This window comes from Dromiciops gliroides, chromosome 2 (genome assembly GCF_019393635.1).
Source record: "Dromiciops gliroides isolate mDroGli1 chromosome 2, mDroGli1.pri, whole genome shotgun sequence".
Lineage (NCBI taxonomy): Eukaryota > Metazoa > Chordata > Mammalia > Microbiotheria > Microbiotheriidae > Dromiciops > Dromiciops gliroides.
In genome coordinates, this window is record NC_057862.1 from 121,024,698 (window position 1) to 121,048,926 (window position 24,229).

Below are 24,229 nucleotides of genomic sequence, written 5' to 3' on the forward strand. Positions count from 1 at the left end.
AAACTGCTCCCTAAAAGTAAAATTCCAGAAATACCCAATTTACTGTAACTTTGTTTCTTACAGCATTATTGCCTGAAGTAAAAAACTATTTTAAGTTTATAAAATACATTTTTATTGGTAGCTTTTATTTTTACATCACTTCATCCCAATTTAACCTTTTTCCACTCTGCCCCTCCAGAGAGCCATCCTTCATAACAAAGAATAAAAAAGTTTTAAAAATTAGTTTCGCAAAACTTTCCAACGTGGGGGGGGGGCACCTGACATCTAGAATGTTTCACAGCCATGTCTTCCCCCTTTCTCTTCTTCAGGCCAAGCTTAGTCATTATTTCATAGCATTCCGTTAAATTGTTTTGTGATTGGACTTTCTATTTGTTTTAGCTGTTGTATGTATTGTTTTCCTGGTTCTGCTTAGTTTGCATCAGAAATGGTGTGAGTTTGTATCCTTTTTAGGAGAACTTTATGATACATTTTTGGTCTAGGTCTGTGCAAGTAACAGGCTGATTTCCACCCTGGAAAATCTGTATGAGAGAAAATTATTGGCACGTTTTGTCATTGATGAAGCACACTGTGTCAGTCAGGTAAATGTTTCCCTTTTTTGTTCAAAATATTTTAAAATTCCACTTGGTTAAAAAAATATGATAAATCCATTGAAATCCATTCTTTAATAATTCTTCAATGAAAACCCATATTTAGTGATTTTAAAAATTATATTCTAAAGAATTAAAACAGTTTAGCTCTTTAGAGCCTCTTTTAATAACTTTGTAATTTTTCTATTTTTATTAAGAATAAATACTGGCCAAATTTCATTTTGTGGCAGTCTTTCAAATGAAAAGCTAAATGATTGAAAAAAACACTATTTGTTTTTCAATTAGTGGGGACATGATTTTCGTCAAGACTACAAAAGACTGAATATGCTTCGACAAAAATTTCCCTCTGTTTCAATGATGGCTCTCACAGCCACTGCTAACCCTAGAGTACAGAAGGATATCCTAACTCAATTGAAGATTCTCAAGCCTCAAGTGTAAGTTATTGTTGAAAAAATTGGTATAAAATTCCCTAAAACTGTTCTTCTCTTTCTGAAATACATGATAGTGCCCCATCATTTTTTAGGAGGATTAAATTATACATTGTGTTTTATGGATGCATAATCTTTGACGTTTACTTAGCACTTTAAGGTTTGCAGACTATTTTTACATACTATTATCTCATTTGATTCTTACAGTAACCTGTAAGGTAGGTACTACAGGTATTATCCCCATTTATAGGCAAGAAAACCAAAGCCATGGAGGTTAGCCAGAGAGCTAGTGAGTGGCAGAGCCAAGGTTTGAACCTAATCCAGATCTTGTGAGTCCTAAATCCATGGTCTTTCAGACCCCAGGAGGTAGTTCACCAGCTAACCCCAAATTGCTTCACATTTTAATAATCTGTTTCTTCAGTATTTGTGATCATGGAAACTGTTCTCAAGGTACACAAAACATTTTTTTAGCTTTTAACAGTCGCCCAAAAATTAAAAATATAATAGTGTCCCTATACATATCAGTTATTCTTGACCCTAGTCCCACACTTAAATATGCATGTGGTTTAACATGTATTTGAAATAAAACATAACTTTTTTGTAAAATTCTAACCCTTTCATTTTATGAGTTGCTAATAAAATTAATGAGTTAAAATGTTTTTTAAAATGGGTAAGGCATGAAACAATTCCTACTGCCACAGAGGAGACCCAGAACAGATTCCAAGTTGAAGAGTGCACTCCCTATAGATGATGAGGTCACCTATATGCTATTCCTATTTGCAGATGACATTTCTTTATTTTTTTTTAAATACTTTTTTCAATTACAAATTTATTTTCTTTCCCTCACATTTAAAAAGAAAAGAAAAGAAAAACAACACCCCTATAACATTTGCATAGTCAAACAAAAGAAATTTCTGCATTGGCCATGTACAAAAAATGTCTGTCTGGGGAACATGCTTCATCAGTCCTCTGGAATTATTGTTTGTCATTTAATCAGTGTTCAGAGTTGTGTAATTGTATACATTGTTCTCCTGGTTCCACTCATTTCACTCTGCATCAATTGGCTTAAGTATTACCAGGTTTCTCTAAAACCATCCCTTTATATATGAATAGGCAGTCTTCAGACAAAGAAATCAAAGCTACAATCATATGAAAAATGCTCTGGGTCTTTTTTTTTTTTTTTAGTGAGGCAGTTGGGGTTAAGTGACTTGCCCAGGGTCACACAGCTAGTAAGTGTTAAGTATCTGGGGCCAGATTTGAACTCAGGTACTCCTGACTCCAGGGCCGGTGCTCTATCCACTGTGCCACCTAGCTGCCCCTCTGGATCATTATTGATCAAAGTAATTCAAATTAAGACAACTCTGAGCTATCTCCTCATACCTATCAGAGTGGCAAATATAACAAAAATGGAAAACATTGGATGTTGGAGGGGATGTGGGAAAACTGGGACACTAATCCATTGTTGGTGGAGTTGTGAAAAGATCCAGCCATTCTGGAGAGCAATTTGGGATTATGGCCAAAGGGCTTTAAACTGTGCATACCGGGGCAGCTAGATGGTGCAGTGGATAAAGTACTGCTTTGGATTCAGGAGTACCCAAGTTCAAATGCAGCCTCAGACACTTGACAGTTACTAGCTGTGTTACCCTGTGCAAGTCACTTAATCCTCATTGCCCCTCAAAAAAACCAAAAAACTAAAACTAAACTGTCCATACCCTTTGATCCAGCAACACCACTGCTAGGTTTATACCCCAAAGACATTCCCAAAAAGAGAAAAAGACCTATTTGTACAAAAATATTTATAGCAGCTCTTTTTGTGGTGGCTAAGAATTGGAAATCAAAGAAATGCCTATCAATTGGGGAATGCCTAAACAAACCGTGTTATATGATGGTGATGGAATATTATTGTGCTATAAGAAATGACAAGCAGGATGACTTCAGAAAGGCCTGGAAAGACATGTATGAAATGATGTATTGTGAAGTAAACAGAACCAAGAGAACATTGTACACAGACATAGCATTATTGTTTGATGAAGAACTGTGAATGACTTGACTGTTCTCAACAATACAATGATCCAAGACAATCCCAAAGGACCACTGATGAAACCTACTATCCACCTTCAAAGAAAGAACTGGTATTGATAGAACAGACCGAAGCATGCTATTTTTCACTTTCTTTCATTTTTTTCTTTTAAGCAAGTTTTCTTGTACAAAACGACAAATATGGTAATGTTTTACATAATCATACATGTATAACCCATATATGATGGTTTGTTGCCTCAGGGATGGGGATGGGAAGGGAGGGAAAGAGGGATAAAAATTGGAACCCCAAACTATAAATAAAAATGTTTATTATTTAAAAAAAAAAAAGCACAACCATCCCTTTAGTCATTTCTTTTGGCACAATACTATTCCATCACCTTTGTTGTTGTTGTTGTTGTTGTTGTTGTTTTTAGTGAGGCAATTGGGGTTAAGTGACTTGCCCAGGATCACACAGCTAGTAAGTGTTAAGTGTTTGAGGCCGGATTTGAACCCAGGTACTCCTGACTCCAGGGCCGGTGCTCTATCCACTGCGCCACCTAGCTGCCCCCTTCCATCACCTTTGTATGGAAAGGGAGGGGTGGTACATGATAGCCTAGCCCCCACACATATGTCATCATTCAGCCATTTTCCAATTCAAGGATACCCCTTCAGTTTCTAGTTCTTTTTTCTCTTTACAAAACAGGTTTAGTATTGGTATCTCGGGGTCAAAAGTTATACATGGCTAACAACTTTCAGGGAATAGTTATAAATTGCTTTCCAGAACAGTTGGACCAATTCACATCTCCCCCAAGCAATACATTAGTTTTCCTGTTTTCCCATGGTCCTTTTAGTATTTGTCATTTTCCTTTTTTGTCAGCTTGGCCAATCTGATGAATGTGAGGTGGAATCTCAGAGTTGCTTTAATTTTCATGTCTCCAAGTATTAGTGACTTGGAATATTTTTTCATGTGGCTATAGATACCAGATTTTTTTCCCTTGAGAACTGCCTGTTCATATTCTTTTACCATTTATCAATCAGGGAATAGCTCTTGTTCTTATAAATACAGATAACACTATTATGGTTACATTAAGCAGAGCATTCTAGAAGAGATACATAACCACTCAATGGTTTGACCTATCCATTGAAAAAACAAATGAATGAAGACACTCTGTTTTCCAGATAATGAGATGTACTTAGATAAATAATCTAACATTGACCTTGTTCATCACTAAATATGAACAGTGAATTAGGCCCAGAATTAAACAAGAGGAAGAGAATAGATTAGACTGCCTATGAGAAACTACAAAACTCCTTTGATGACCCCAAAATTCTCCCAGAAAAAAGGTCCATCTTTTTAATACCTATGTTCTATGGTGTTATTTTGTGACTTCTAATCATGGAACTTCTAATCAGCCCCCCAAAATTAAAGTTTTAGTCTGTGGAAAAGTTACACAGCAGATGTGAGCAGGCTGCAACATGAAGCAAATAAGGAGCCACAGAGAACCAAAGTGAAGGAAGTCATTAAAATATGTGTAATCAAAACATAAGATGGACTGGTCACAGGCAACAGTGAGGGATGACCAGATAGCTTATGTGATCCATTTGGTCTCCTCACAGGGTCAGAAAAAATTGATGGCCTCATGTTAGGTGGACCTCCTTGTATCAGTCTTGTCAGAGAACATGAACAAGAATCACTCAGGATAGGCAAGCATGCATGAGTTGAAAACAGCCTCATTCAAGGGAATTTCCACATAAAGAGGTCACAAATCTATTTGGACATTTAAAAATGTTTATGGCCATGAAACAATTTATAAATCTGGAATGGAAAAAAGGCATAGGCATTAGGTGAAAGGCTAGAAAGGGGATTTGGGGAAATAATGATAGCAGTTTATGGGGGTATTTGAAGAGAAAGGAAGAATGAACTAATCTGATTATAGAGGGTAGTTTTTTTATGAGAGAAATTGAAAGTTCTATGTAAAAATGAACATTTGAGTTGTTAAACTGTATAATGTGAAATAGGAAATTTAAGGCTTCTTACAGTCTTGGTAATCTAGTGCTAATGGTATTTTCCAAAGAATTAAGCCATGGTACTTAAATACAGAAATTTGATGAGTTTCAGAATTTCATCAATGTAACTTCAGAATATAGAATTAAATATTTTAGTGCAATGTCATTTGCAGAAAGGTATATGTGTATAATAAATAAATGTGAGGTGCTACCTACATAAAGTTATGATAATGGTTTTAGAGTTTTTACCTTCATGTTTGATAAAATTATTGTTCTATATATGAGATATATCAAATATTATACTCCAGGTTCTAATATGTATGCTATATGCAAAAGTCAATTCTAAACGCTCTGCATTGATATGTGAAAACTTAAGAGAAAAAATAGAAATAATTTTCAGCATGCTTCCATCAGCCTTATGTTATGGTGACTGCCAGTTAGCATACTCTTATGTCAACTATGCTAATTGTCATATGCCCAGAGTTGGGGGAGGGGAGGGATTGGAATTCTCTGAATAGCTTTTGTGAAATTTTTAAAGGAAAATTTGTGTTGTTAGTGAACAGTTTTTTTTATCCTAATAGTAGATGGACATAATGTTATCACTGGATTTATACCTGGAAAGATCTCTAAAGATCATTTAGTCTAATCCTCTCCTTTTAGAGATATGGAAACCAAGACCCAGGAAGACCAATGGTATGATGTTATATGTGGGTGACATTGGTCAAGATCTTGCAACTTTGTGAAAATTTTTGCAAGTGAATAGATTTCATATTAATATAGGTTTCTTACCAACTTTTTGTTAGCATTTGGCATGTTGGAGATACTGGAGGTTCTACAGTTTGGTGGCTTTCATCATGGATTCTGTGGTCTTAATTTTATGTTAATTTTTTAAGCCATCTTTGATTTTAGTCAAGGTTTTTTCTTCTGGTATGACAAACTTTAAAATTCTGAGTTTGGTTATCTCTGCTTTTCTCTTCTACTCTCATTCATTGTCTAAATTACTCCATTTTTCTCATTACCTTTTACTTCCTATCACCCCTTTCTTCCCTTCTTCATCCTTTACTTGCTTCCATTCCATTGTTGTATATGCATTGTGTACCATTCCAACAGCCCCAACCAGCTTATCAAGACAAGTCAGTATTTACATTCCCTGTTTGGGTGATCATTACTTTGAACTTCTGGAAGTGGTATAAGTCAGATTGCCTAAGAAGATGAAATTTTGTACTCTGGTCTTTTCTAGGTTTAGCATGAGTTTTAACAGACATAATCTGAAGTACAGCGTGTTGCCCAAAAAACCGAAAAAGGTGGCATTAGATTGCTTAGAATGGATCAGAAAATATCACCCATGTGAGTAGAGACTTGTGAATTATGTTTGGGAGTGTTAAATAAATGTCTTTTTAATACCACATGGAATATAGAAGACTGCATATTAAACAATTCTTTTCTCATTATGAAAACACTGAGTGGTTATTTATATTTCAACTCTCTGATTCCTGAAGTTGGTAAAACCCCATTTGGCTTGACAACAGTAATCACTAGCACAAGATATATGAAATATACCACCTGCATTTGTATTGTTGTTAGCTCTCAATTGTGATTTTTTTTTTAGTTCATAATAATTACTTTCTCTGGCTTAGCATCAGCGTATGCATTATCCAGATTTTTTTTTGTTTCTATGCCCTCTCCCACCCACTTCCTGCTTTTTAATTAATTATATGAAAATGAGACCTGAGGTTTATTTCATTTATCCCTACAGCCCCTTTTTCCCATCACCATGGAGAATTGAAACAAATGACATATTGTTATATGAGAAAGAAGAGCATCAATTATTATTCCCATTTTACTAATAAGAATCTACAAATAGGAAAATAATGTGTCCAGGGTCATCTAGCCTGTCAGAAGCAAAGCCAGGATTATAACTAAGTATCCTGACTTCTAGTTCATGGAGCTCACTTGTTAGGACTGTGCTTTCAATATGACCTTCCTCCAACCTTTAAAAACCAAAAAACATAGTGTTGAGATAAAATAGGCCATTTTTCTCAGTGTAAACTATTTTGGTTTGTTTACAGATGATTCAGGGATAATTTACTGCCTTTCCAGGCGTGAATGTGACATGATGGCTGACACCTTACAGAAGGATGGTCTTGCTGCCCTTGCTTATCATGCTGGCCTCAGTGATTCTGCTAGAGATGAAGTACAGCACAAGTGGATTAATCAAGATGGCTGCCAGGTAACATGAAAGCAGCAGGCAAGAAGGCTTACAGGAGATGAGTAAGAGTTTACATAACATCTAGAAATATTTAGCAAGTGAAAGGCAGTCAGTGTCAGAACAAGATTGAGATTTAGGTGAAATATGGATGAACTTAGAATATTTCCCTAACTTTTATAACATTTAACTTTTATAGAGATAAAGTTAAAACTTGTTAATTCTGAGTTGAGCCAAATATAATGTTAACATAACATCTAGCTCTGATCTCCAGCTTTCCTAATGTCATGTCACATTTGAAGAAAAAGTAAAAACTATTCAAATGAAATGATTATTTTTTTGTGCTACCTGATTAAGTGTTCCATAGAGACTAGGTGAATTCTTATCCTGTACTCGTTGGGAAATCTTGAGCTTGCTAGATTCACAAGATACATTCAAACTTGTCTATCTCCTCCCCAGCTGTTACCCCCACATATACACATACTTTTTCTCTCTTCAACCAGCTAATGTGACAACCCTGATTTTTTTGTGTGCCTTTTTATAAACTGCTAACTTCCCTCTCAAACCTCTCCTTACCCAAAAACATTATCTGAATTTGTAGTGAGTGATTTTTAAACACAAATATATCTTGAAGAAAATAAAAGAAGGAACTAGTAATTGAAAGATGTCTAATCCTTCAGCTTTCTGATGTTTCTGACTTTGAAGAGTACCTTATAATCATATGCTCAAAGACGTCCTTTTTAAAAATGCAATTACCTTTAAGTGTAACCCTCACTTACTATTCGTTATTCCACTATTGTGTATACTTGGGCACTCTCTGGACACCCTACCACCCCCTTAACCTACCATCTGCCATAAAATGCTGCATTATACTTTTCCTTTCTAAGAAAATTTGACCTTGATAATAGTGCCATGCATTTTTTGAAGGACAGTTAACCTATGCAGAGTAATTACCCTCTATTTTAATAAGGGTACACATTTGCTGGGTAAACATTAGGTAACTGGCAGCTTCCTTTTCTGATATTAATCACAGATGTAAAATAAGTCAACGACACCTCCTCCTTCAGTCTCCACATCAATTGCTTTTGAAATTCTGTTCTTGCAGGAGCAGCCCATTTTTTGCAAAAAGGTATAAATAAAAACATAAGCAAAATGTATTTGTTTTTAAATGAGATTTAATTTGTTGAACCCCATCCAAACAGTTTTATTTGTATGATGCAGTACAAACTGAATCATGTAGTTTTATTTTTTTTACCAGATTAATGTTTTTATTAAAGTGTTGTTGATATAATTCTTCTCACTGACAGATAATTTTCAGGCTGTAATAGCGCATTTATTAAGTGCTTATTTTGTGTCAGGCACCATGGTAATCATTGGTGATACAAGAACAAGAAAATAAGATAGTCCTTATTCTCATATTCTAGCTTATATTCTAATTCATAAAAATAACACATAAAGGGGCAGCTAGGTGGCGCAGTGGATAGAGCACTGGCCCTGGATTCAGGAGTTCAAATCCATTCTCAGACATTTAACACTTACTAGCTGTGTAACCCTGGGCAAGTCACTTAACCCCACTTGCCCAGCAAAAAAAATAAATAATAAATAACACATAAAGAAGAGATGGAAAGAAATGGGAGGGAAGAGACCTGCAAGAGGCCAAAGCCATGTGGAATGAAGCAGACCAGAAAGCGAGCAAGTAGGAAGAGTCATGGCTCAGACTTCTAATGATATAGAGGTTCCAGGCAAAGACTCATCAGTCATCAATTGGTAATTTATTCCTCTTGATTTTAAATCATCTTGTGCTTTCTGAAGAAAACCTTTTTTCAACGTGATCCACTTTAAATTTTGACAATCACAAGATTCATTCTTCTGGTCAACAAATATAGTATGTTCAGCATATACTTTAAGTAAGGCATTATGCTAGGAGCATAATTTAATTTCCATTAAACTTTGATATGTCTTGAATTTGAAATTTGGCTTACCATTAATACAAGCCTGGAGTTAGTACATGGCAAGATAGTCCAGCTCTGAGAAAGGGAAGCTTGTAAGCCGGTACTGAGAGGAGCAATTGATAGCAAAATTCATGATTGAGCTATGGGAGAAGATGGTCGTTATTATTTGATTAACTCTGAAAATGCACAACAGTTGGAACAACTTTGTAATGTACAAACACTATGGCACAGGGCTTCAAGGTTGACTGTCTGTCATTGATGATGGTCTTAACTATCTAATAATACTCAGGAATATTTGGTTACAAGACAGCGTCAGTAAAATGATACCTTACTGTAATGCTGAGCCTCTCTTTTTTTTGGAGTTTTCTGGAGATTGCATATTACCAATGTGAGAATTAATTATTTATTCTAATTGAAGTAACTAAACTGAAATATTAACTTAATGTAAGTAGTTCATTAGAGTATTTGAAAGTAAAATTTGGTGGTACAACTCTTAGAAACATTTGTTATTATCATTTTTCTTTGGAGACCATACAGAATAATAGCTTAAAATTGCATTAAACTTTTGGGATATCCTGTGTGTTGAATAAAATGCAGTCCTAGTTTTGTATCCACAAGGAAAATGTTTTTGAGAGGTTTTGAATTTTGTATTAAAAATTCTTTAACAAAAAGATCCAGAAAGCTGTTAATATTTTTAATCATATAATTTTCTTTATCTTTATTAATCTCTTTAAAAACTTGATTATGCTTAAATATTATTATTCACAGCTCAAAACTTAGATTTTTGTGGATTTTTTTTATTATGAGCTAATATTTTCTGATTTTATTTCAGGTTATCTGTGCTACAATTGCTTTTGGCATGGGGATTGACAAACCAGATGTGCGATATGTTATCCATTCATCTCTCCCTAAATCAGTAGAAGGATATTACCAGGAATCTGGCAGAGCTGGAAGAGATGGCGAAATGTCTCACTGTCTGCTTTTCTACACCTACCATGATGTAACCAGACTTAAGAGACTTATTCTTAGTAAGCTAAAATTTTCTGTGGAATGTTATGGAGTCTTTAGTCTGTGTTCCCCTTGGTCATATTACCCTGAGATTAACACATAGTCATAGAACAACAACCAAAATATTTATACAGGGCGTCCCAAAAGCCTTAGTTACTTAAGCTTTATTAGCTTAAATCTACTAACTAAAACTTTTGGAACACTTCATATAGATAGTGATTTAGAAATGACTAACATTTTTTAAAACTGGTACTAAAACTTAATGAAGGGTACATTTAAAATTATATTTTAAATACTCATAACACTTTAATATCAGACTCTGAAGGGTGAGATAGTATAGTGGATTGGGGCAGCTAGATGGCGCAGTGGATAGAGCACCATGGATTCAGGAGTACCTGAGTTCAAATCCGGCCTCTGACACTTAACACTTACTAGCTGTGTGACCCTGGGCAAGTCACTTAACCCCAATTGCCTCACTAAAAAAATAAAGAGAGAGAGATAGTATAGTGGAATCTGCATTTGATGTATTAATTTGTTTTGCTTAATGAAGGGTTTGGGGAAGTTTTTGGCAAGGTTTTTGGTTTTTTGGGTTTTTTTAGTGAGGCAATTGGGGTTAAGTGACTTGCCCAGGGTCACACAGCTAGTAAGTGTTAAGTGTCAGAGGCCAGATTTGAACTCAGGTACTCCTGACTCTGCCCCTTGGCAAGTATTAACAGTGTAAAGAATTGGTGGGGCAGCATCAGTAAGAGACACCCGGTTTCAAGTCCTTGATCTGATACTTTCTAGCTCTGTTTCTATGGGCAAATTCCTATATTACCATGGGGTTCTTAATTTTTGTTGTTTGTCCTTCATTCTCAAAGAGAAACATGACATCGGGAGGTGATGTTATGACTTACAGTGAATTGGATTTAAGTGAGGGAGGGCTGTGCAAAGTCACCAACTTCACTTTCTTCTCCAGAGCCATTTGGGTCCAGTGGCAAGATAAATATCAGTATGACTGGAGCCCTGGATTTTTGAGGCAAGCAGGGTTAAGTGACTTGCCCAGGGTCACACAGCTAGTAAGTGTCAAGTTGCTGAAACCAGATTTGAACTTAGGTCCTCCTGACTCCAGAGCCAGTACTCTATCCTTAATCTGGGGTTATGAACCCCCACACCATATGGATAGGAGTTCTGTGGACTTGAATAGGAAAAAATATATATCTTTATTTTCCCTTACCTCTAGTTGAAACCTAGCATTTCTTCCAATTATGAATGTAAATAGAAAACATCATACTGAGGAGGGGGTCCATGAACTTCATCGGTTTGCCAGAGGGATCCTTGACACAGACTACATAGCTCAGTGATAAAATAGGAATAGTTCTACCTGCCACTTGAGCCTTATACATAAGATGTTGTGGGGAAAGCATTTTATAAAATGCAAAATGTCATATAAATTTGAATTGTTATTATCTTATTAGCCTGGATTTCCCAATGAATAAGTGAAATGTGATCAAGGTTACTGAAAATTATAATGCAATCATAAACATAGCTATTTTAAATATAAACTGTCTTTTAAATTCAACCGTTTTTAGCTTATTGTTTTGGGGAAGTACATGGTTCTATTCCATGTATAAAAAGGAAGTTCACTGACTACTTTGTTGAAGCACTTGAAGCCTTTTGGTTTGAATCATTACACAGTGCTTGGCACATAATAAGTACATGTTAATTGATTCAGTAATAGTTAATAGATCAGCTCCCATTTCTGAAAGGTTTCTAACAAAAAGATTTCCTAGCCCTGTTTTATCAACTACTTATTCCAAGAAAAACTCAATTCATTGACATTTTAGCAAAATATAAGATTATAGATAACCCTGTTCAGTTCATTATAACAGGATTTCACCTATAATAATGTCAGTAATTTTCTGGTTTCGTTAAATTTTCTCACTTCTTCTATAAATAGTAATATTCATCTGGTTTTGCTCTAATAAATGTGTTTTTCTTTGATGTGCCTTAAATTTTTCAGTGGAGAAAGATGGGAACAGTCATACACGACAGACTCACTTCAATAATCTGTATAGCATGGTACATTACTGTGAAAACATAATGGAATGCCGAAGAATCCAGCTCTTGTCATATTTCGGAGAAAATGACTTTAATCCTAATTTTTGTAAGGAATACCCAGATGTGACTTGTGATAACTGCTGCAAAAAGAAGGTTAAATGAGGGAATTTTATTTATTTGTGGGTTGGTGGTTTTTTTTTTAAATCTTGGGAGAGGGGTGGTGATTTGCTTTTGAAATGAAGTATAAGTTAGATTTAAAAGATGAACAGTCAAAGAATGAACAGGAAAAAAAACAACACTAATTCTATAAAATTGTTACTTAAAAACATGTTGTGACAAGTGATTTTATGCTATTTCCTTTCCTAAAAGTCTGTAAAAAGATACTGAATACCTAACTCTCCAGAATAGTTAGTCTTTTGTGTATTTATTGGTTATTAAGCTGAATTTTTAACAATTTTTCATGATGAGGTGGGGATCAAAAGCACCCAGGTATCTGAAACATTCAAAATGAAGCAAAATGTATTGATGGCATTGGGCAAAAGCTATTGTTCTAAGTGGAGTTAGGCTAATAATAAGGCTTATCTTCATCTAGGAAAATACGTAGATTTGTAATTCTGTGTGTATATTAGACCAACCATGTTATTTTTCAAAATTAAAAAATTATAGAATGCTGGCAGATGCCTTTATCCAATGTTCATCTTGGGAGTGGTTTGCTAATCTCATAGGGCCTGGCCCCTTTTTTGTTATTATATTTACCTAATTATTCTTTCTGTATTTAGGAAGTTTGGTTAATTCAAACAAGTGTTCATCAAACCCCTGCTGTATGCCTCTCATTGTGCTAGGTACTCTGGAGCCTTACACAAAGGAAGTAAACAATAAAGTTTACCCACATATATTTTATAATCTAGTTGAGGAAATAAGACAAACATCTATGAAACAGAGAACAAGACAGTATGATTTCTAGGGAAGACGAATAAATTCAGCAAGAGGTAGAGAAGAAAGAGAATCTGAAAATCCTATAATTTGTTGTCTTGTATAAATGGTCTATTATGGGCAATGTAGAGTATAATCAGATGGTAGTTCATTTTAAGCTCTACCAGTTTGGAAACCAGTTGCCATCTTAGTTTTAACAGAAATAATTATTTACTATTGGTAGGATTACAAAACAAGGGATGTGACAGAAGATGTGAAAAACATCATCAAGTTTATTCAAGAGCATGATTCATTGAATGGAGAAAGAAATAAAAAGATTATGGGTTCTTGTGGAAGATTTACTCTGAATATGCTGGTTGACATTTTCCTGGGTGAGTTGTTTCATTGGTAGATTTTATTCTATGTAAACAAAATCTAAGGAATATGTTATAGATATGGAGAAGAAAGCAGTTCCATATTCCTATAGTATTTAACTGTTTTATAATAATGCAAAATTAGCTTTTAAAAATTATATCATTATTTAACCACTTTGATGAAAATTTATGTGAAAAGTATACAGGTATCAATTTTTTTATAGGAAAGCCATATTAAAAGGCTATTATCCCGTTCATCACAGGTCAATTCTCATAATAAACTTCCTAGAGCATCAAAATAGATCCTTGCCATGACAAACAGGGACATTAAGAATCTTCCTTTTGGGGCAGCTAGGTGGCGCAGTGGATAAAGCACCGGCCCTGGATTCAGGAGGACCTGAGTTCAAATTCGGCCTCAGACACTAGACACTTACTAGCTGTGTGACCCTGGGCAGTCACTTAGCCCCAATTGCCTCACCCCCCAAAAAAAAAAGAAAAAAAAAAGAATCTTCCTTTTTTCAAAACTTCTACAAGACGAATGTGAAGCCTTCCAGAATATAATAAACAAACACCAAAAGCACATTGCATTTTCTTCCATCCTTTTCCTCCATGTTATTTTGGATCTATTTGGGTATTATTTTGTTGGTGCATGATTTAGAAATGACTTGTTTCTTTAGCATATTTTGAGGCAGTCTATGTTTAGTAATTTATGTGGACAACAATCAGCAAAACACTTGCTAAGGTTATGGAAATAACTTTGTTATACAGAACATTTCTTTGAAAATTTATATGCATTAAGATTTTTATCCCAAGAAGTATAATATTTGTAGATGCTGCATCCTATTTTTTACTATAAAGGGGAAAGGGCAGGTATTTTTACTTAGATGGGTTAAAATAAAAAACAGATCTAAAGATGTAAAAGACCTCTATCCATTTTGTTTCTTTCTCTCCATGAGATTTTCTATGAAATAGTACATTCAAACTTTTATTCCAGGTTTTGTTTAGTTCAGACTTACCTGTCAATTAGTTGTCAACCTGTGCAAATCACTAGGAAGTGTGATATTGGTGGTATTACCTATTAATTCTGAAGGAACTTCTTATACTTTTTCTTCAGGGAGTAAAAGTGCTAAGATCCAGTCAGACATATTTGGGAAGGGAGCTGCTTATTCACGACATAATGCGGAAAGACTTTTGAAAAAGCTGATACTTGACAAAATTTTGGATGAAGATTTGTATATCAATGCTAATGACCAAGCAATTGCCTACTTGATGTTAGGAGAGAAAGCCCAGGCTGTCCTGAATGGGTATTTAAAGGTAAATTATTTTAAATTAAAATTAAAATTTGTCTTTACCTTCTGTTTGGCATCTTTGAGTAAGTAAAGAGGAATAATTGTGTCTTTGGAAGACCATAAATGTTTGTGTGTTTGAATGTTTGTGGGGGTGTATTTTATAAAAGGTTATCATGTAAATTTGTGTTCTGTCCTTATGAATTTCTAATCATTTCTTTGGAAAGTTTAAATAAAAACTGTTAAGGGCTAAAATTCTAGCTAGTCTGTCTAAAATATCTAATGAGTGGTCGCCAATAAATTATAAGCTTTAGCAAGAGTTACATTTTAAGCATTTATTAAGGAGGATGAGAATTTGGGAAAGAGAAAGAGAAAGGCCTAGATTCCTATCTATTAAAGGGAGAGTGCATTTCTAGCTCCGCTCTCCACCAGAGTCCAAAGGAAAGAGCGAAACCAAGCGCCAGTCTCTTCCTTCTTCCTCCCACTAGCCAGCATCACTTCCTGATGCCAAAGAAAAGACTCCTGGTCTTGCCCTCAAAGACCTTCACTTCATGGGCGGAACTCTTCTACAGTAAGTCTCCAGCAGGTGGCGTCATTCCAATCTTACAAAACTGAATCAAAATAGTCATAATGGGTCACATCAAAATTTAATAGAATTTATTTGTCTATCAGATCACTGACACTTAAGTGATTTTCATTTTACTTATAAATAAAGCACCTGTTTGCTTATTTACATTTCAATAAATAACTTTTTCTTTTCCCTAAAGGTGGACTTTCTGGAAACTGAGAATTTCAGTGGTGTAAGGAAGCAAAAGGCTTTAGTAGCAAAGATATCCCAGAGAGAAGAACTGGTTAAGAAATGCCTGGCAGAACTTACAGAGGTCTGCAAAGGTCTCGGGAAGGTTTTTGGTGTCCATTACTTCAATATATTTAATACTGTTACTCTAAAAAAACTTGCAGGTATGTCCCTTTAGTTAAACTATAAATTAATATACTGAAAATTAATTTTACTAATGAAAACTCTTTATCATAAGTATACCTTTAATTGTCTAAAATTCATGGTCTCTGGAGTTGAAAGTTTAAAAATGTCAATCAGGATAAAATAGCACTTTGGTAAGAGTATATCCTGCATTACATTGTTTTTTATATTGTTCTCCAGTGGTGTGCCTTAGAATAGAAATAGAAATGTTGTTCTGTGGTCTCATGGGCTGCAAGTGTTAAAATACTCCCATAATTAATTGAGAATAATACTTGTTTTCTTCCAGATTCTTCCTTTGCAGTGGTTAATAATCAGCCCTTCCTTTCCATTCTTCCATCACCATCCTAGCCCAGTCCCTTTCACTTAACCTTTGGATGGTTACAGTGTTCACATTGCTCTTCGAATCTTCAATCTTTTTATTCAACCAGTCCACCATCCTAAACACAACCTCCATCACTGAAAACACTGCTCTCCACAGCACTGCTTATTCTCCAATTTAAAAACTTTCAAAGCTGTTTCCTACAAAATAAAAACTGTTGGATTCCTTAAGCTGATATTTGTGTCCCTCTTTCTATAGTCTGACATCTACCTTAGGCTCCAGTATTGCCCCAGTACTCCAGTCAAACAGCTCTGTTAATTGTGTTCCTGGTCAAATCATGCACATTCTCACTTGTACACTTTTATTTACATTGTCCCTCTTGCCATAGATGCTCTTTACTACCTCAAAGCCCACTTCCTAGTGCTGTCTCTCCCACAAAGTCTTCTCCACCATCTTAACTTTTCATTACTCACTCTTCTGATTGCCATTCAAATGCTAGCTTCCTTCCCTCCCTCCCTCTGTCCACACAGGGCACACAAGGAATTGATACCCTTACCTGAGGGTGTTCTGTCCAAAGGAATATAAATTTTGATCACTGAAACAAACAAGATTTCCAGACTTTTATGGGCTAGATTTCTTTTTTAAGGACCACGCCTTAAATCCAAATCACTCTGGCTCTCATTGATTGGCCAACTGTGGGTTGGGGCCCTAACCTCTTTTGGCCATTGTTTGGGCTCTTACTGGCTTAGATTCAGTATAAATAGTAATTGTTTCTGTTTTGGCCAGAAACCCTGAGGGTTCCCCCTCCCAGTTTGATTGTTTTTTTTTTAAAGCTAGGGATAAAGGGCCATTCTTTGTCTCTTTTCTTAACTAGCCTTAATCACTGAATGGGCTGAGACCTGGGAAAGACCTTAGCTTAAAAAGATCAAGGTCTCCCACAGTGTCAGGGCCATCTCCAATCATCCTGATCTATATAATTTGTACTGTTTAATGAATATTTGATAAGAATGATGCTCATAACTTCTGATTTCTGTTTGGTTTATATTTGTGTATAGAATCTTTATCGTCTGATCCCGAGGTTTTGCTTCAGATTGACGGTGTTACAGAAGACAAACTGGAAAAATATGGTGCTGAAGTGATTTCAGTACTCCAGAAATACTCTGAGTCGACATTGCCAGGTTCGGTATCTCTTCAAGACAACAATATTTCATTTTGTTTATTATTTAAGAGTTCTTTATATAATATGTGTCTCTAAAAAATAAACCCCTGGATAAGCATGTAACTTTCTGTTACAGGTCTACACTTAACATAATGAGCCAGATTCAATAACACCTAAAACATTATTCAGGAAGAGGATTGACCCCTTTGAAAGTTTCATTCATTCTTTGTGTGTGTGTGTGTGTGTTACATGTAGAGATAGTTTTCAACATTTGTTTTTATAAGATTTCTAGTTTCAAATTTTTCTCCCCTCCACCCTCTGCAAGACAGCAAGTAATCTGTAGGTTATATAAGTTACATTCATTCTCTTTTTTTTTTTAACACTTTATGTGATCCTTATTTGATCATTATACTTTAACACTTTTTTTAGCAAGGCATTGAGGGTTAAGTGACTTGCCCAGGGTCACACAGCCAGTAAGTATCATGTGTCTAAGGTCGGATTTGAATTCAGGGTCTCCTGAATCCAAGGCTGGTGCTTTATCCACTGTGCCACCTAGCTGCCCCCTTTTTGTGTGTGTGGTTTTTTTTGGTTGGTTGGTTGGTTTTTTGTTGAGGCAATTGGGTTTAAGTGACTTGCCCAGGGTCACATAGCTAGTTAGTGTTAAGTGTCTGAGGCCAGATTTGAACTCAGGTACTTCTGACTCCAGGGCCAGTGCTCTATCCACTGCACCATCTAGCTGCCCCTAACTTAATTAAATTTAATTATCACCTTAGAGGACTGAAGGTGGGACCATGGAATAGCGTGATCTAATAGAAAAGATTACACAAATTAACAAGACTTCATTAAGCTCCTACTGTGTGTGTGTGTGTGTGTGTGTGTGTGTGTGTGTGTGTGTGTGTGTGTGTGTGTGTGCCGAATAAATATGAAGTGAATAAATAGAAATGTATCCAAGATAATTTGGGAAGGAAAACATGAGTAGCTAGGAAAATCAGTAAAGACTATGAAGAAGGTTGTGCTTAAGTTGTACCTTTGAAGGAAAAGAGACATTTTTTGAGGCAGATGTAAGGAGGAAAGGCATTCCAGAAATGTGGGCTGGCCACTATAATGACACAGGTGGAAGAGGTGGTGATGTCTTATGGGGAACAAAGAGAAGGCCATTTTGGCTGGATCAGAGAGTGCCCGAGGGAGAGAAATGTCCAGTGACACTGAAAAATAGATAGAAGCTGGGACCAGCCTGTCTTATGTCTTATACGTTATCCTAGAGGTAGTAGGAACTACTGAAGCTGATTGATTAGGGCAGTAACACGGACAGATCCGTGCTTAATGAAAATGATTTAGGTGGTAATGTAGAAGATGGACAGGAGTGGTGAGAGACTTGAGGCAGGAAATCAAGTAGGAAGCTATTGTAGTAACCTAGGCAAGAGGGTGTTAACTGGGTGATAGCTCTGTGACATAGAGAAGGAATCAGCTGAGAGAGATGTTTTGGAGATAGAAACTACGAGATTTGTCTGTTTATTAGATATGTGGGGGAAAGGAGAATGAAGAACACAAAGCAATGCCAAGATTAGTCACCAGGGATACTGGAAGGATACCCCAAAAAAAGGAGAGCCTGGAAGAGGGGGGAGCTTAGGAAGAAGGACAACGAGTTCAGTATTGGCCATGTTGAGTACAAGATGTCTCTGGGTTGTCTGATTTGAAGTGTCCATTAGGCAATTGGTAATAGGAAGAGCCTGGGACTGGATATATGGATCCAGGAGCTCAACCAAGAGAAAACATAGAGGGGAAAGAGAGGGGAGCAGCCTAAGACAGAACCTGGAGGAACCCCAGTAAAGGGGACTTGGTGTGGGTGTGGTCAGACATAGGAGGAGAAGCAGGGGAGAGGTGGGTCAAAGAAACAACAAGGACAGAATAGTGGCCAGTACTGACCATCAAATGCAGCCAATGGACAAAGAAGGATGACCACTGAGAAAAGACTATCAGGTTTGGAAAGTAAGAAGCAGTTGGTCATTTTCAGTTGAACAAGGCTAGAAACCAGAATTGAGTAGTTAATGAAAGAGGAAGTAGAGGCAGGGAGGGTATAAAGTTTTCAAAGAGTCTGGCTACGAAAGGTAAGAGCTATGTAGAACAGTAGCTTGATGCTATAAGACTTAGAGATCTTGGGGCAGCTAGGTGGCGCAGTGGATAGAGCACCGGCCCTGGAGTCAGGAGTACCTGAGTTCAAATCCGGCCTCAGACACTTGACACTTACTAGCTGTGTGACCCTGGGCAAGTCACTTAACCCCAATTGCCTCACTAAAAAAAAAAAATTTAAAAAAAAAAAAGACTTAGAGATCTTAAAATTACGTAAGAAAGAAACCAACAGGGGGCAGCTAGTTAGCTCAATGGATAAAGCTCAGGCCCTGAATTCAGGAGGACCTGAGTTCAAATATGGCCTCAGACACTAGACACTTACTAGCTGTGTGACCCGGGCAAGTCACTTAACCCTCATTGCCCCGCCAAAAAAAAAAGAAAGAAAGAAACCAACAGATAGGGAAAGAATAAGGGAGGCTGCACTGATGTAGAAAATGGGAGGGTATATAATCAAGAGCAGGGGAGAAGGCTCTACCACTTTGAGACTGGCAGAAACAAGACAATGGGAGATAACATCAAGGAGTATTAAGTTGAAGAGAATGAAAGGAAAGAGGGCCCACCTAAAATGACCTCCCTTTTCTCAGTCAAGTAAGGCAGTGTCCTAGGCTTGTGGCAGAGGAGAGAAGAGAAGATCTAGAACAGTTTCTGTGGGGAATGAGATAGGAAAGTAAATAGGAATAGAGGTCATGGGACCTCGCTGCTTGCCACTGCAGTGAATTTCCCATTGAAGTTGGATAACATGATTCTGATATATGCCATCAGCACCATCAGCAGCCCATAAGTAGAGGCAGAGGATACAGATGATGGGGAGCAATCCAGGACTGAGTTTTGCCAAGAGTTGAACAGAAATAGGAAAAAGGGACAAAGAATTTTAGAACCATGGATAAGGTAGAGTTGAAATGGTGAACTATTGAGTTGAGACTAGAGAGGGGGAAAAAGTTAAAACAGCAAGGGTAATGGTTTGAGAAAGTAATGGGGGATAGAGGGATTTGAGATATCTTTGAGGGGAAAAAATAGGTTTAGAAAGCATGAGGCATGGGAAGAGCCAGTGGCACAGAGTTATGTTCAGTTAGAAGAATGTTAGTTTCCATTTAAAGAAATAGGACACTTGTGGGGGATGATGAAATCTAGGATGTGACCATTCCTAAGTGTGGCTGAGAGGAAAAGAACAGCTCATGGGATTTACAGAAGCTGAGAAACGGGGAGTTTAGAAATTTGGAAAGAGAAGGATTGTGAATATTAAAGTCTCCTAGGATTTTGGAAGAAGAATAAAATGTTGAGCTGGGTGCTGAAATTCTTTAGTAAGAACAGAGAATGACTTGGGAATTGGTATACTACAGCCTGAATGATTTTGGCTTTGTGGACTTCAAAGGCAGAGAGATTTGCTGAGTGATAGAACTCTGGAAGTTGCAGTGGGGAACAAGGAAGATTCCACCTATCTAGGAGCTGGGGGAGTTAAGGGGATGTAGTCAGTTCTGAAGAAGATCAGGTCATGAGGAAAGAACCAAGTCTCAGTAAGAACTAGTATATGGAAAGGTAAGTGTAAGAATAACAGCTCCAGGGAAAAGAGAATCTGTTCAGTCTCACCTAAAGTTTGGGTGGGTTTGGACTGAGGCATGGGTGGGGTGGGGTCAAGAAGGATAGGATAGGAATCAAAGAACAGAAGGTAGGAATGGCATTACTGGCTGGGAAAGGAATCATTATGGATGCTAATTCTAATTTAGCTATTGTCTAGCTATGAGATCTTGGGAAACCTACATATAACTTCTTTGTGCCACAGTTTCACTATCTACAAGACAGAAATGATGCCTGATCTACTTTTAGGAATAATGGAAAGGTAAAGTCAAACAGAAGATCAGAAAATTTTGCCAAATGAACATACAGTATAAAATCTGTGTATTCTTCTTTGTCCATAAAAATTCCTGTTACAAAAATTCCTGAGAAATGTAACTACTTTTAAGTATTCAATTAAGCATTGTCAAAAGACTTCTATAGCTACTGCCCTCTTGAGATTCACGCTATTAAGCTTCAATAAGAGGACTGTTGGGAATGAAAAATATTATATTGTATGACAAAAGAGTGGTCTTTTATATTTGCCTTCTAATGTGTTGCCTTGTAATTAGATACGTCAGGATCCAGTTTTCACATTTTTATTCACTTTTGCAGATAGCTTCTTTCTGAAACTAGATTCCTAGATATCCTAGGATATCCTAGATAGGGATAGGGACTTGACCCATTACTGGTGCAGGTCAGCACCTTCCTTACAACTGATAGTCTTAAAGAGATGACTTTGCTCGGGGTCACACAGCCAGTATGTAATAGAGGCAAAACTTAACCTAGATCTTCCTATCTTCCCTATAGTATCATGGCTACCACCATCCTTCTAGTTACCAGGCTCACAACTTACATGTCCTTCTCTCTCCCATATCCAATCTGTGTCAAGTCTTGTCATTTGTAATGATTGGAGTGATGCCACCTGCTGGAGAGTTACTGTAGGAAAGCTCCGCCATGAGGAGAAGGTGTCTGAGGGCAAGCCATGCGACTTTTCCTTGGTGTCAGCCTGTTTGCCTGTGGGTACTGTCTATCAAAGCTACCAGCCAATTAGCTTGGAGCTGTGCACGCGCGCGCGCGCGTGTGTGTGTGTGTGTGTGTGTGTGTGTGTGTGTGTGTATGGGATGTTCCCAGTTTCAGAGGAGGCTTCTGTGAGGAAGAAGAAAGCATTGTCCTTTTGGTTTCTGACCTTGCCATGGCAGGTAGGCTGATGGGGTCTCTTAGAAATAGTTAGATTTTTACCTTTCTCTCCAATCATTAGATCCTAATGCTCTTTAATAATATTTAAAAGTCTAAACTCTTGCTAAAGCTTATAATTTATTGGTGACCACTCATTAGATATTTTAGACAGTATAGCTAGAATTTTAGCAACCTTACACATTTACACCTTCAAAATCTTCTCTCCTTTGACACAGCTACCACCCTGGTACATGCCTTTATCACTTTATACCTGGGCTATTACAATAACCTGCTTCGTTGCTCTTCCTGCCTCAAGTATCACCCCATTCTAGGCCATCCTTCACTCAGCTATCAAAGTGATCTTCTACCCCACCCCCCCCAAAAGTGATCTTCCTAAAGCACAGTTGTAACCATGTCATTCTGCTAGTCAATAAATTCCAATATCCCTGTTGCCACCAGGCTCAGATATAAAATCTCTTGGGTTTTTAAAGCCCTTCCTAAGCTGGTTCTTTCCTACTTTTCTGGTCTTCTTAACACCTTATTTCTCTCCATGTACTCTGTGGCCCCGTGTCACTGGCTTCATCTCCAGATTCATGCATTTTCACTATCTCCCATGTCTCCTCATCTCTGCTGCCTCCTGACTTCCTTCAAATCTCAAATAGTCTTTCTTGGTCTTCTTTAGTGTTCACCCCTTCTCTCTGAAATCATCTCCAATTTATTGCAATTATATATAATTGTTTGCCTGTTGTCTCCCCCAGCCTCCATTAGACTATGAGGACAGGCACTGTTTTGCCTTTCTTTGTATCCCCAGCGCCATAATAGGTGCCTGATAAATGCTTGTTGAATGACTTCTTGACTTAAATCTAGTTTAGTGCACTATGTCTAAAAACTTTTGTCAGCTTTGATTTTCTAAAACACCAGTGTTTTATTGATGTTGATTTCTTTATCATATCACTGTCACTCCCCAATGATTCCTCTGATAAAACTTTGGGGGGGGGGGCGAGGCAGTAGGGGTTAAGTGACTTACCCAGGGTCACACAGCTAGTAAGTGTTGAAAGCCAAATTTGAATTCAAGTCCTTCTGACTTCAGGGCCAGTGCTCTATCCACTGCACCACCTCACTGCCCTTTAAAACCTACTCTTTTAATGAAGAACTTCCACTAGGCCCATATCTGATAGTGTATGCCTTATTTCATAGCTATTGTCCACTATTTGCCAAGAAGAGGGAGGCTTGTTTCATTAACAGTCTTCTGGAGTTAAATTGGTTGACAAAGATTTGTCTTTATTTTTTCATTTTCTGATAAAAATTTTTGAGAAGTAGGGCTAACATAATCCTCTTAATGTTTTATTTGGGATAGTTACCCAAAATTGAGCTTTCCTTTGAATACACAAGGAAAATAAATTAGACATTCCCCAGTTACAAACTAGAATCATCAGATGTTAATGATGAAAGGACACCTTAAAGATCATCTAGGCCCATCTCCCTCATTTTAGCGATAAAGATACTAAGACCTAAAGGCTTTAGTAACAGGCTCAGAGATACCCTACTGGGGATGACAGGACCAGGTTTAGAACTCTGATTTCCTGACTCTCAACCAAGATTTTTTCTTTTTTTTCTTTTTTGTTGTTCTTGTTGTTTTTGCAGGGCAGGGAGGGTTAAGTGACTTGCCTAGGATCACACAGCTAGTAAGTGTCAAGTGTCTGAGGTCAGATTTGAACTCAAGTCCTCCTGAATCGAGGACCAGTGCTTTATCCACTGTGCCACCTAGCTGCCCCCCAAGATTTTTTCATTACACAATACTATCTCTCTGCCTCTGTTGAAGAGGAATCACTTTTAGTATAACAGATATTTGAAAGCTGCTCAGGTGGAGATGAAATAGGAGCATAATGGATGGTGAACCCTGCTAGTGATAACATGAAGATTCATCCATACGGTGGAGTAGACTGAAGCACAAATCTTTCTGACTTTTCCCCTACCTCCTCTCCTGGCTTACCAACCAATCAGCAAATGATTTTCTTAAGAAAATAGAAAAAGTCACCATTGTGTTCTGCTGACAAATTCTGTGGCTGCAAAGTACTCTGAAATGCAAATCA

At 37.0% G+C, this 24,229-nt stretch overlaps 1 protein-coding gene across 1 annotated transcript in view; it reads left to right on the top strand.

The window, feature by feature from the left end:
- Positions 1-24,229, top strand: part of BLM (BLM RecQ like helicase) — a 70,205-nt gene that overhangs the window by 40,363 nt on the left and 5,613 nt on the right. Inside the window, 10 exon segments of the mRNA XM_043985128.1 lie at positions 480-578; positions 873-1,021; positions 6,282-6,388; positions 7,111-7,271; positions 10,032-10,227; positions 12,210-12,400; positions 13,404-13,551; positions 14,648-14,847; positions 15,587-15,779; positions 17,173-17,295. Of these exon segments, the coding sequence (XP_043841063.1) occupies positions 480-578; positions 873-1,021; positions 6,282-6,388; positions 7,111-7,271; positions 10,032-10,227; positions 12,210-12,400; positions 13,404-13,551; positions 14,648-14,847; positions 15,587-15,779; positions 17,173-17,295 (1,567 nt within the window).